General features: G+C 44.8%; 1 protein-coding gene across 10 annotated transcripts in view; it reads left to right on the top strand.

Moving 5' to 3' along the window:
• COL7A1 (collagen type VII alpha 1 chain) overlaps nucleotides 1–12,796 on the top strand; it is a 216,234-nt gene that overhangs the window by 131,393 nt on the left and 72,045 nt on the right. For 9 of the 10 annotated variants that reach the window (XR_008316932.1, XR_008316931.1, XM_053299561.1 and 6 more), the window contains 12 exons: nucleotides 1,368–1,412; nucleotides 2,437–2,499; nucleotides 2,783–2,827; nucleotides 5,042–5,077; nucleotides 5,280–5,315; nucleotides 6,097–6,132; nucleotides 6,964–7,008; nucleotides 7,410–7,442; nucleotides 7,689–7,751; nucleotides 7,867–7,902; nucleotides 11,517–11,597; nucleotides 12,147–12,215. Coding sequence is in view for 8 of the 10 variants with exons in the window: in XM_053299561.1 (XP_053155536.1) it covers nucleotides 1,368–1,412; nucleotides 2,437–2,499; nucleotides 2,783–2,827; nucleotides 5,042–5,077; nucleotides 5,280–5,315; nucleotides 6,097–6,132; nucleotides 6,964–7,008; nucleotides 7,410–7,442; nucleotides 7,689–7,751; nucleotides 7,867–7,902; nucleotides 11,517–11,597; nucleotides 12,147–12,215 (588 nt within the window). In the remaining 2 variants the exon portion in view is untranslated. The remainder of the gene's footprint in view (nucleotides 1–1,367; nucleotides 1,413–2,436; nucleotides 2,500–2,782; nucleotides 2,828–5,041; nucleotides 5,078–5,279; nucleotides 5,316–6,096; nucleotides 6,133–6,963; nucleotides 7,009–7,409; nucleotides 7,443–7,688; nucleotides 7,752–7,866; nucleotides 7,903–11,516; nucleotides 11,598–12,146; nucleotides 12,216–12,796) is intronic. The other variant, XM_053299562.1, reaches the window with a different exon arrangement.

The raw sequence follows: 12,796 nt of genomic DNA, 5'->3' as shown, positions 1-12,796 counted from the left end.
GTGAATCTACAGGGCCCATGCAAGGGCTACTCTCCGTCATGCCAGAAACTATCCTTCTGGTTAGTGGATCTGATAAAGATGGCTTATGACCAGCAAGTTCAACAACCTCCAGCCTCCATTAAAGCACATTCGACGAGGGCATATGCCACGGCGGCTGCACACCTGTCGGGGATTCGATTCAGTGATATCTGTATGGCGGCTACTTGGTCATCTCATCAGATGTTTGTGAAGCACTATGCCATAGACCTTCAAACCGCAGCTGCTGCGGAATTTGGTTGGGCTGTCCTTAAGCGGGTCTTACAGTGACTTGCGATGCTCACTCACCTCCATCAGGGTAGCTCATAATTCACCCACTTCTTGAATGTTGGAAACACTTTCAAGATAAACAGGTTGCTTACCTGTAACAGATGATCTGGAAGTGGTTCCATACATTCATAAAACCCGCCCATCCGACCCCACAGCGCAGCGCCAAGCCACTGGACCATCACCTCATAACATCAGAGCAAGTGTCAACGTGACACGTTGGTCATCAAGAAACTGAGGGAAAAGACGCCCAACCACCGCTAGAGGGTACTGCACTCACATGCAGGCGGCGGTTGCTGGCATCGCGAGGAGCTACTGAATTCTGCCCGAAGCTGGTCTGCACAGGCACAGAACCCACTACTTATAAATGTATGGAACCAATTCCAGATCATCTGTTACAAGTAAACAACCTGTTTTTTTACATTGTGATTTGCTATATAGCAGTATAAGGGAATCTGTCCTTCCCAACACACATTTCAAACACAATCCAAAAATGGCCAAAAAAGAATAACTGACCCAGAATCCACCCAGAGGTTGCTTTTTGAGATAGTAAAGAACATGAAACATAAACAAAAACATTAACTGTTAGAAAGCCACATCTATGTATCTTTTGCATTCTGTTTAACAACTTGCTTGCACTGATTAAATATGGTCTCACCTTAGGCTTGAATCTAATACACAACACTTAAGTCCACTGAACTCAGTGGGACTTAATTCCAAGTAGACATGCATAAGATCACGCTACATGACTTCCGTTCAGTAATTACCCTTTGACATCCCTAGTAATTTCTGCCTGGCAAGTTTTTAATTCAAAATAAAGAAAGCAAGAGGAGACAGAAAATGAAACACAGGCATAGACCATGAACAGAAACAAGCTTGTGATGGACCATTCAGAGCAAGACAGCGATGCAGGCTTAATTGCTGAGGTTCATATGATGTCACTTGGGCATTGTGGGTGATGGGGGAAAATGTTTTGGTAGTCAAAAGAGAACTAAATGAACCCTTGATCCCACCTCATATCCATGGCTTGTAGCTAACGATTCCTTTTTTTTCTTCTTCTGTAGGGAGAGCCAGGAGAAGATGGCGAGAAAGGCTCTAGAGGCGATAAGGTCTGAGTGTAGTAAGTCTCCCACCCCTGCATCTCTCCAGCTTTCTCTATGTCTGTTCTGTGCCTTTGCTTGCAAGAGGGGAATCTTTTCCTTCCTGCAAGCATTTAACTTGATCTTGCTTTTTATTCTTTTTCTCCTCCCTTTTATTGGCGTAATGAAGAATTCAACAGTTCTGAGACAAAAAAAGAGTTTGTTTTCCCCCACACCCAAGCAGGGTGCAGTAACAGCTCAGATTAAAAAAGGGACAGCCCTGACCACCAAAACCACATTTCCACCACTGCCTGTCTACCATGGATCAGCAGGAATCTTCTTCCCTCAGACCTCAGTGTAGCCTGGCTTGCTTCATATCCATGGTTATTTCAGTTTCAGTTCCAGTGCCAAAGGAACCTCCTCCACTCTTACAAAAGCCAGGAACTCTGTGTTATCTCTGCTAGCTCTGTTCCTCTGGATGGGTTTGGTCAGTTGAGCAATCTGCCAAGTCAGGTTTTTTAAAACTTGCTTTAAAATGAATGCACATTGGGAGGTAGTGGTGCAAGAGTCAAGGGGGGAAACAATAAATGTTCAGGAGGTTAAAAACATCTCCCCTTTTTTCTAAGCCTGATAAAGGGAAGCAAGACATTTTGGAAAATGTGAAATTGCTTCATGAAAGGAATTTCTCTGACCAAAGTGAAAGTATAGTAATGTAAAGTGACAGAATTAAATGCTTAAGGCCAGCCCATTGATGTCAATAGGATATAGCATGCTTACTTTTCTCAAGTTTGCTTTCCCGGCATGCAAACGTAAACTTTTTGTACTCGCCTCTGCCCAGGGGGCAAGGGAGTGAGCTGGGGCTCTTCCATAACATGGAGCTTCTCTGTGCTCTTGGCTGAGAAAGAGGTCAGAGCCCCCTCAGAAAGCAAAACACAAACCAAACTGCATCCTAGTGGGTGACTGAATAGCTGTATGGGGATCGGCTCTTCGGCCTTGACACAGTGGGGCTGCTTGACTGCCATTGTGACATCAGATGGCTTACTTTGAATTGCAGGGTGATGCTGGGCAGAAGGGGGAGAGAGGCGAAGCTGGCGAGAAAGGCAGAGATGGAGCTCAAGTGAGTATTGCTGATGGACCATTGTCAGAATTGGTGGTAGCTGCTGAGAGAAAAGCAGGGGGTAGCAATCCTGCAATAAAAATTGTGGCTGCTTTTTAGCAATGAAATACCCCCTTGCTATGGTAGGGGAGGGGGCATGTTCCATACCTACATGTATTTGATGCTGCATTGTACATCAATGCACCATGTGCATTGCACACTACATTGCACTGGTGACTTTAAAGGATGAACATCTGGATGGATGACTTTCTGCTTACTCTGTCATTGACCTTTTTTGCTGCAGGGCCTCCCAGGAGAGAGAGGCCTTCCTGGCCCAGAGGGGAAAGCAGTAAGTAAAACGGAGGAAGCCTCAGCATTGGAGTGGGAGATGCATGCAATGTTAGGTTGAGGCATGTCGGGGAAAAAGAAAGAGCAAAGGGAAGGAATCTGTACAAAGAGTACCAGACTGTCTGAGATGCTTCTCCAAGAGGAATCCTGGAAGACTCTGGTTTCCTGCAGAAGCTAACATGTCAGCAACATAAGTTTCTGTCCAAGGCCATCCACCTGCCATGCAGAAACCTGCATATCCCTTAAATCTTCTAGCTCTGCAATTGCACGCAGGCACCAATAGCTTTTGCTAAGCTGGGTACCTGTGACACTTCTCAGTGTGGCACATGGAGTCTGGGTGGAATCTCTAGGGCAGGCCTGCTCAACTTCGGCCCTCCTGCAGATGTTGGCCTACAACTCCCATAATCCCTGGCTACTGGCCCCTGTGGCTGGGGTTTATGGGAGTTGTAGTCCAAACACAGCTGGGGGACCTAAGTTGAGCAGGCCTGCTCTAGACCTTAGCCCTGAGTGAGGGGGACAGAGCAATTGTTTTCCATATGAGGCAGATAGTTTCTTCCCAATGTTATGAAACCAGAAGGAGATGCAAGGAGAAAGGATTGAGGTGGAAGTGACTTGTGTTCATCTTTTGGAGCTGGTTAGAACTCTCTTAGTATGTCTGAGTGACCCTTTCTCACAGTAATAATGTAATTTGTGATCTATACAAGGGCTTTTAAGCCTACTTTCCAGTAGGCTTATGAGATCACCAGCATTCTGTGTGTCTGTCCGTGTCTGTCCATGTGTGTGTTTGTGTCCCCTAACAAATTTGGTACAATTGTAGGGATACTTAGGGACACCTCAACGGCATAGTTTGTGATGGTGACATCCACCCCAATTCAAGATGGTGGACGCATAAACATTTGAGTTGCAAGTAGGCTAACTTGTGAACCACCTAACCAATTTGAACCAAATTTTGCTACAGCTATAGGGATACATAGGGATGGCTCAATGGCTTAGATTGTGATGATGTCATCTACCGCAATTCAAGATGGTGGATGTGAACAGTTGAGGTGCAAGTGGGCTAACGTGGACTGTCTAAGTGATTTGAACCTAATTTGGTACAGTTGTAGTGAGTGACACTCGGGACACCTCAATGGCATGATCTGTGATGATGTCATCCATCCCAATTCAAGATGATGGACATGTGAACATTTGAGGCACAATTGTGAACTGCCTAATCGATTTGAACCAAATTTGCTACAGGTGTAGGGACACATAGGGACAGCTCAAGGGCATAGTTTGTAATATCATCAACCCTGATTCAAAATGGCGGACATGTGAACATTTGAGGTGCAATTGGGAACCAATTTGGACCAAATTTGGTACAGATGTAGGGACATATAGGGATACCTCAAACATGTAGTTTGTGATGATGTCATCCACCCCAGTTCAATATGGCAGACACATTCACGTTTGAGGCACAAGTGGGCTAACTTGTGAACTGCCAAACCAATTTGGACCAAATTTAGTCCAGTTGTAGGGATAATGAAAGGAAAGTAGGTGGATTAGTTCTTACTAGAACAACTTGTTTTGTTGATCAACTAGTCATTTCCACGTCCTTCATAATCAGGCCTGTTGTCTTACTATCACAGTGGACCTTTGTACTGTGCTTTTCACCTTCCATTTATGCTGTCACTCTTCAGGCACCAAGAAACCAAACCAGATCATATTTTGCTTGAGAGAAGGCCTCAGTAGAATAATTTGCCTAGAGCCCATCTCCTATATAGTGATGGTTGGTTGGTTAATTTTCCCAGTGCTACTACTGGGTAGAACAGGCCTGTTCATTGTGCTTGTTCAAGATGCTAACAGCCTTTCAAGCAACCAAATAAGTGATCTGATTATTAGAAACCTCCAAATACTCTGTATGCTACCACATTTTCCATGGTTTATGGAGTCCCAGAGTTCTCTGTGTATCTGATCCACCATGATATACAGAGGACTCAGAACTGCTTGAGAAGGGCTATAATACTACAGCACTACAGTACAGCTCTCCCTATTGCCAGAGAAGTCTTTAAGTGCTCCTGACATCCAATGGGAAACATGAGAGAGGCTCAAATCTTGTTTCGTGTGTATGCTTCTGGCTCTTCAGATGACAAGAAGCAACCTACCTGCTTTGTTGCAATATTTTCTGTTGCTGGTTCATGTGTGTCTGTGTTTTGTGTCATTCCCTCTCATCCAGGGCCTGCAAGGTTTTAGAGGGCCACCCGGCCCAGCTGTAAGTAACCTTTCTTGATAGGCCTTGGCAGGCCTGGGTCATTAGTGTGGTTGGCTTCCTCTGCTCACTCTCTTTTTAGTGCAATAGCAGCAGCTCTACTTTGGCATTGTGCTATGAGGGAAGCAAGGACAAAGCAAGGCTTGCTTGAAGGGTTGCTCTGGGTCTCGCTAACTCTCTGGATCTTTGAATTGGATCTTTGCAGGGCTTGCCAGGCTTTCCCGGAGTTCTGGGCAGACCGGTAGGTGTGCTCTTCCATCCCTCCTCCTTCTGCTCTCCTACCGTATGCTGCATGTAACAATATGCCTCTTGCTAATAACAGTCTGTAGGGTATTTCTTCTCACTTGATTTATAATCAAAACTCTAAGCTTTGCAGAGGAAAGAGGGTTTCTTGACAGTGGTTAAAACAGGGAACTGGAATTTGGGGGGAAGTAAGCCCCTTCATTTTTCAAGTGGGGGTCAGCATAATGAAGCTTAGAACATTTGTAAAACATTTTAATGTATCTGCAAAAATATATAGAAAGGGATGCTGGAATGCAAAGATGATTGCAAGGAGAAAATCTGGAGATGCCAGTGTTTAAGAACTGTCCTGGGTGGAAAGCTCTCCAGAAAAAGAGGCAGGGAAGCTAATATGCTATGTTACTATTGGTGTCCCAAGACTCCTATTGGCTGCTGTGTACTATTATCAGAAGCCACAGTTTCATTGCTTGGAAAGACTACTGCTTGGGGCAATGACACTTGACCTCTAATGGTCAGAACCTTTAACCCAGCTGGTCTGGCTACTTCCTGTTGTTTAATTCCTTAGTAATTTGGGCCTTTATGAAAAGGTAGTATGCAAATTCCTTCCTCTGTAGGAAAGAAATAGTAGTGCATAATGTCATAGAGTTAGGATAATGGCAGTCTCACTTGAAGTGAAGTTTTCTGACTCTGTTCATGGCTCAAAAATAGCCAGCTTCAGGGATGCTGAGAGATAAATCAGCTCCTCCACATGCAGCACTGATCATGTCTGCTCTTTCTTCCAGGGTAACCAAGGAGATCCTGGACCACCAGGCCCTCCTGTAAGTAAGACTGGTCTTTTTCCTTAATAAATATTACAGTATGAAACGTACTTGGTTTCCTTTGCATAGAAAGTGTTTGGAATGAGAGTATGTAGTGTGGAACAAACGGTTCCATAATCTCATAAACTGTCATCTTAGACCTTAAACAGAGGAGAGGAAACCCAACTTAGCTAGTCAGAATAGGATGCATTTTGTTGCAGATTTTATGGCAATAACGAACTGCTCCATTCGACATCATCACCTTGAAAGGTTCTCAAGACTGCAGGCCTAATTTGACAAGTCAGTATCACAGCTAAAATAAACATTTGGTCTTGCATCACTAGAGATATGTGAAGGAAGCTAGAGCAGATATTTGTTTGTTCGTTCGTGCATTCGATTTATATACCGCCTTTCCAAAAAAGGCTCAGGGCGGTTTACATCAAAATAAAAACAATTAAAATCAATTAACAGTTAAATTCAAAACTATAAAAACAGCATAAAACAAATTAACAGTTAAAACATTTAAACAGTTAAAAACTCTGGAGAACCAGGCCGAAAACTTACAGATATGTTTGCCAGGGAGTTAAATCAGTAAATTTTGGAGTTTGTCTCTAGATTGGGCTCATCTGTAACTGATTTTTTTTTCCTGATTTGGTTCTTGTTCAGACCAATATAAGTTCAGTAAAGGTTTTGGTTCAGGTTCAGTTTGACTCCCTGCTTTTTGTACAGTCGTTATGGTATACCTACAGAAAGGTCAGACAGAGAACAAATCAGTGTCCAGTTAGTGAATGAGTTCAGTAATCTTTGTTGTGCTTTGATTCTTTGAAATATCTATCTCCTCTTTCCTCACAGGGTCCTGTCGGCCCTCCAGGCACTCAAGGTTTACCTGGAATAAAGGTATACAGTATAACCTGATTTACTAAGATTTCCAAAGAGAAACCAAAATATTATAAGGCTTGCAGAGTCTCCTTCATACCCAAACCTGTGGTAGCTGAAGACTGAAACTCTTAGCTTTGCTTTAGATAAAACACCCTTAGCTTCATAAACTCCTTAGAATAATTCTGTATAGAACACCATTTCAGAAAACTTAATTGTCGTGTTTTCTAAACCTGTTTCTAAAATTGCTAAAAAAATTCTAATTTTCTATTTTAGAAACCTGTTTCTAAAATTTTGACACAGCAACCCTATTATTATGCCAAAGGGTTAGCACATTTTTTGCTTTGTAGAAAGGCAATTAGTATTTTATGTTTCTGTCAGACATAAATTAGTAATAATCTGGGTTTCCCCACTATTTACAGGGAAATGCAGGAGAGCCTGGTTCTAGCATCCGCGTAAGTATCTCTTACTTTCACTTCCCAGCACATCCATCCTGCTGGCTCAGTGTCCTGGCCTAATACTCGCCATTTCAAGGGCTTTGTTCCTTGGCACAGAGTTGCTCATAAGTTTCATGGTGCCTACCCTTTGACAGTTGGCATTTCTAGGTTCTTGGAAAAGCCTGACTGAGAACCCCACACAGGAGGTTTGGCTTAGTGTGAGTTGGTAACATTGGTCAGATTTTTTCCCCCTTTTCATTGCAGGGTTTACCAGGCCCCCAAGGGAATGCTGGACTTCCAGGACCACCTGGACCAACTGGGCTTGCGGTAGGTGGTGACCTATGTGTTTATCTAGGTTGGGAGCTATAAGAGGATTGGGTTGGTAGCTTCATGATTTCCTCATCATTACTTTTGATACCTTCCTGTGCATGTTTCTTTTCAGGGTCCACAGGGCCCTCCGGGGTTACCAGGACAAGTGGTAAGTTTGTTTTGCACATACTTTGAGGTGACACCCTCCACACACCATCCTGCAGTACAGATCTGAGTGTTTATCCTTCAGTGAGCCTGGCTTCAATGCTTACTGATATTGAGCCTTCATTGGTACATTCACAGCCTGATAATTTCATGGTTCATCTCTTTGACTGCGAGAGCAATTTATGGAGTCAGATAACCAGATTTTTTTTTCTCATTGTGTGATGAGATCCATTCCCATTGCACAATTATCTTAACTAGCTTAACCCACGCCGAGAATCTGCGTGCTAGTACTTGATTGCTCCCCTCACCCCCTGCCACAGCCCCCTCACCTCAGAGATCTCTCCACCCTCACCTGATCCACACTCCTCCGCCTCCATCCAGTTGCTTCCATCCCTCTCACCCCTCTTGGTCATGGCTGCAGCGTTGCTGGTGCCTATTGGCCAAGCTGCAGCCCCCTATCCCCAGAGACCTCCCCACCCTCACCCAAGCCCCACTCCTCCTCCTCCTCGCAGCAACAGCAGTTGACTGAGCCCTTCCTCACTGCTGCCACTGCCATGGGCACTTGTTCCCCTCAGGCCTCAGTAGCCCCAAACAGCAGCAGTTGACTGAGCCCTTCCTTGCTGCCAATAGGCACCACCATTGTTGTGAACAGGCTGCAATGCCCTCCCTGCAAAGGAGAGAGGGAGCACACAGCCCCTCCCAACTTAGCCAACAGGGGCTAAGGCTCTTTTCATTATTGAGGTCATAGCAGTCCGGAATTCAGGGAGGGGGAGAGATGCCACACACTTCTCAGTTGCTGAGGCCGGGGACATCTCATGGGTTATCCTCTCTCAGGAGCTCCAGGCAGGACAGAAAGTAAATAGTTAAAAAAACTAAGCCATGCCCACTAGAGCCTGAGGGGGATAACCCTGCCCCAGTTCTTTCTGTCCTCAGCAAGCTCCAAGGCAGCGTTTTTCTAGCTCTCTCTATTTTCTGCTGATATTACTTCTCTAATTGACTTCCTAACTACAGTATTCCGTTCTCCAAATCCTTTTTTCTGTCCCTGGTCATTATTACTTGCTATTACCTAAAGAAAAGAAAAGAAAAACACCCTTCTTTCATCTTTTTCTCTTCCCCCCCACCTCCGTTCTCTCCCTCTCATCTCCTCTTTCTTCTCCATTGCTTGGAGCCAAGCAGAGAGGTACAGAGCAATTTCTCCAACAAGGGGAAGAGATCGAGTGTTTTTGGTTTGGGAGGCTTCAGGACCGTTTGTAGGCCCTATCGGTGCAGGTTGCTGCAAGCTCTGCATAGCAAGGCCACTTTTCCGACCTCCCGAAAACTGCCAAAAAAAATTGCCAGTAGTGAGTTGATGGTCCATAATCAGCGGTCTTTCATCTATTGACCATGGAGTTCCCCCCCGGAGGGGTTAATTTCCCGCGTCAGTGACGGCTGCTCTTGAGTAGTTTCATAATTTTTCTTAAAGCAATTGGTTACATATTAGCATCAAACAAGCAATTCAATCAATTTGTTTCCCAGTGTAGTGTCATGTATCTCAGTAGCAGCATTTTCTCTCACTAGCAATGAATTCTGTGTGTGTGTTATCTCACAGCTGTTCTTAGCTAAGACATAACAATTCAAAGTTTCAGTTCAAGCGGAGAGAAGGAGAGGCTGGAAGAGGGAGGAGGGATGGGCAAAGGGAAAGTGTGTGTGGGAAGAAGATGCCCATTCAGGCATCAAGTGAACAGTCCAGAGAGGCTGGAGATAGGAGGAAGGGAAGGGGGAGGAAGAGTGAGTTGGATACGAGCATGTGAGCTAAATCGCGGGAAAGCTGACAGGCAAAGCTAAGGAGGAGACAGAGGCTTTTCTGGGAAGCAGAGGGAAGCGGGGGGGACATAGAAGAGGGAGGGAGGAATTGAGCAGGAATGTTAGTCAGAAGAGTCTGGGTCGCAGGCTATGTTTGAGAATCATAATTACCGGTCCTGGATATGAGCATCCAGATAGGAGTTCAGGAATAGGAGGCTTGAGTGCACAGAGAGCTTCCCACCTTTGCAGGTGGCTTGGCAGGGGAATAAGCTTGTTGAATTGGAGGTCCTTCCGATCTCCAAGGAAACCAGAGCCACTTCCACTCAATCAATAGGGGATCCCTCAAAGGCGAATGCCCTGCTAGGTGAGGGCTGCCTTACAGGATAGGGGATACATGCCACTCCTCCCATGGAGTGAGGGCATGTCTTCCCTTGTACTCCCTTGTCAGGTGATTGCAGCTGGGTTGAGTGGCATCGTGTGTGTGTGTGTGTGTGTGTGTGTGTGTGTGTGTGTGTGTGGCCTTTTATACCTTTCTACAGGTTTGTTATTCATATCTCATATTAGAAACAGCCATATCATTTCTTTCTGTGTCTCCAGTCAAGTGCCAACATTCCCTTTTCTGACTGGAACTCTCTTGCCATATTTGGTCAAGGAGCCTGGTGCTTGGGGGTTGTATCCGGCATTTGTTTACTGAATCAGATGGAGCTGTTTCCTTTTGATGTTCTCACAACATTCCTGTCTCTGTCCAGATTGACAGGTTTGTAGTCAGCCTAAAGCAAACTTAAGGCACCTTTTTGGTCCCAAGAAGTGTTAGCAAGATAAGATGCACAGAATTTCAGCCATTAATTGTGTGTATATACTGTATCCTAAAATATGTAGGTACTGTTATCTATGTGTTACTTCCTAAGGCCTTCTAAATGTGTTTACTCTTACATTTGCCATTTCAAGCGAAATCTCATGACTACCCTTGGCATAGCACAAACAAATTTTAGAGTGGAGATGGGCAAGCTTCTCCCCTCTGTCAAACCTTGAACATAGAATAAACAATTTCATTCAGTTACTTTGGCTCAACAGAGCTAAAGTTCACACTTGAGTCTCTTGCTAAATGACAGACCCAGATATAGGCCTAAGCTTAGCCCTTTGGGCTCTTAGTGCTGGTCCCAATTCAACCAGGGTGATCACTACACCATGGCCGCTCGTTCCCCTCAAGCCGCTGACCGGCTCAGGCCCGTGCCTTGACCTTCCTTCTTTCTCTCTTCCCCTCCCTTCTCTCTCTCTCTTTCTCTCTCCTCCACTCGCTCTTCCCCTCTTTCTTCCCCTCCTTTTTTTCTTTCTGAGTTAACAGATCTTGTTCATCTTGTTTCCTCATCTAATTCACACAACAGCAGCCTCCTCCTCCTGAAGGGGCTCTTTCCTCCCTCACAACCCCTCTCTTCGCAGACTCCTGCCCACTACACACACACACACCCCTCCTCTACAATCAAGAACATTTTTGGCCAGTAACAGTTTCATTCCAACTGTCCTTAACCATCACAGGCTCCTCTTCCCTGTCTGCATATGGAAGCCCCACTGCCCATTTATCATGGTGCTTCTGCTCATGAACTCTCACGAGAGCTGCCACACATGGGATAAGCCAAGGGTACACATTAGAGAATTATATAGAGAGAAGATGTGTCCAACATATGAGAGGTTCTGCGGTCACTGTGGTCTCCAGGAAACTAATTTTCTTCATCCAAAGCAAGGTGGTTCTGTTTAATTACAGAAAGTATTGCTAGGAGTTTTGTCTCTCTTGGAATGACATACCCTCATTCCAACTGCTTTCTCTCCATGTTTTAGGGTGAGTCTGGGAAGCCAGGTGTACCAGGGAGAGATGGAGTCCCAGGGAAAGAAGGGGAACCTGGACTCCCTGGAAAAATGGTATGGTCTGAAGTGTGTAATTTGAATGTTTCTTATACAAACTATGAATCTATCCAAGAATAATAATGGCATGTTCCATGCTACATTATCTCATCTGGGCCATGTTCCCAAGAGCTGGTTACAAAATGACCTTGATTCTTTGACTTCTTAAATTCTGTATCATATGCAATCACAGGCTCTTCAAATCGTATACAGGCACCTGTGATTCTGTAGGAGACAAAATTTTATCCAGCTCACAGTTTAGGAAGCAACAGTATCCTGTGATGAGACAGGTTACATTTGTGATTGGTGGCCCACTATTCACCAAGGGACATGGTGCATAGAGACATGCGAGTAGGACTTTCAATTGAATCCAAGACATTGAGCAATGGTCTAAAAATGAGCTACAAGTGCCATAGTTTGCAGTAGAATAGGCTGCCTTTTTATAGTAATTCCTCTTCTAAGCACCCATTACAAGGCATTTGAGAGTCTCCATGTAGGACAAGGGAACATATCAGTCACTGTTCCTATATTAGCTAAAGTTTAACTGCCTTTATTAACTGCTTCTAGGGTGTCCCAGGACCCTTCGGACCTGCTGGCCCCAAAGGAGAACCTGGGGATGCTGGACTTCCAGGACAGGTGAGTGACAGGCTCTATTTTCTTTTATCTGGGCAAATGGGCATATGCTTGCTTGCTTCCTTTCCCCCCCTGTTTATAGCATGCGGCATCATCATCATCATCATGTTTATTTGCAGTCATAGACCAAAATTTAAAGCATACATAATAATACACATATAATATAATAATAATAATAATATATTCAAAGATCCAATGCGGCATTTTCCAAATACAAAAGAGGAGAGCTGGTCTTGTGGTAGCAAGCATGACTTGTCCCCATAGCTAAGCAGGGTCTGCCCTGGTTGCATATGAATGGACGACTAGAAGTGTAAGCACTGTAAGATACTCCCCTCAGGGGATGGAGCCGCTCTGGGCAGAGCAGAAGGTTTCAAGTTCCCTCCCTGGCTTCTCCAAGATAGGGCTGAGAGAGATTCCTGCCTGCAACCTTGGAGAAGCCGCTGCCAGTCTATGAAGACAATACTGGGCTAGATAGACCAATGGTCTGACTCAGTATATGGCAGCTTCCTATGTTCCTAAGTATGAAATTGGGTTTCATGGCTCACATACTGGCAGTCCCTGCCTCCTTTCCTAGTTAACCTTGC

This window comes from Hemicordylus capensis, chromosome 2 (genome assembly GCF_027244095.1).
Source record: "Hemicordylus capensis ecotype Gifberg chromosome 2, rHemCap1.1.pri, whole genome shotgun sequence".
Lineage (NCBI taxonomy): Eukaryota > Metazoa > Chordata > Lepidosauria > Squamata > Cordylidae > Hemicordylus > Hemicordylus capensis.
Note: the sequence above shows the minus strand (reverse complement) of the source record. Positions and strands in the feature narration are given on the sequence as shown.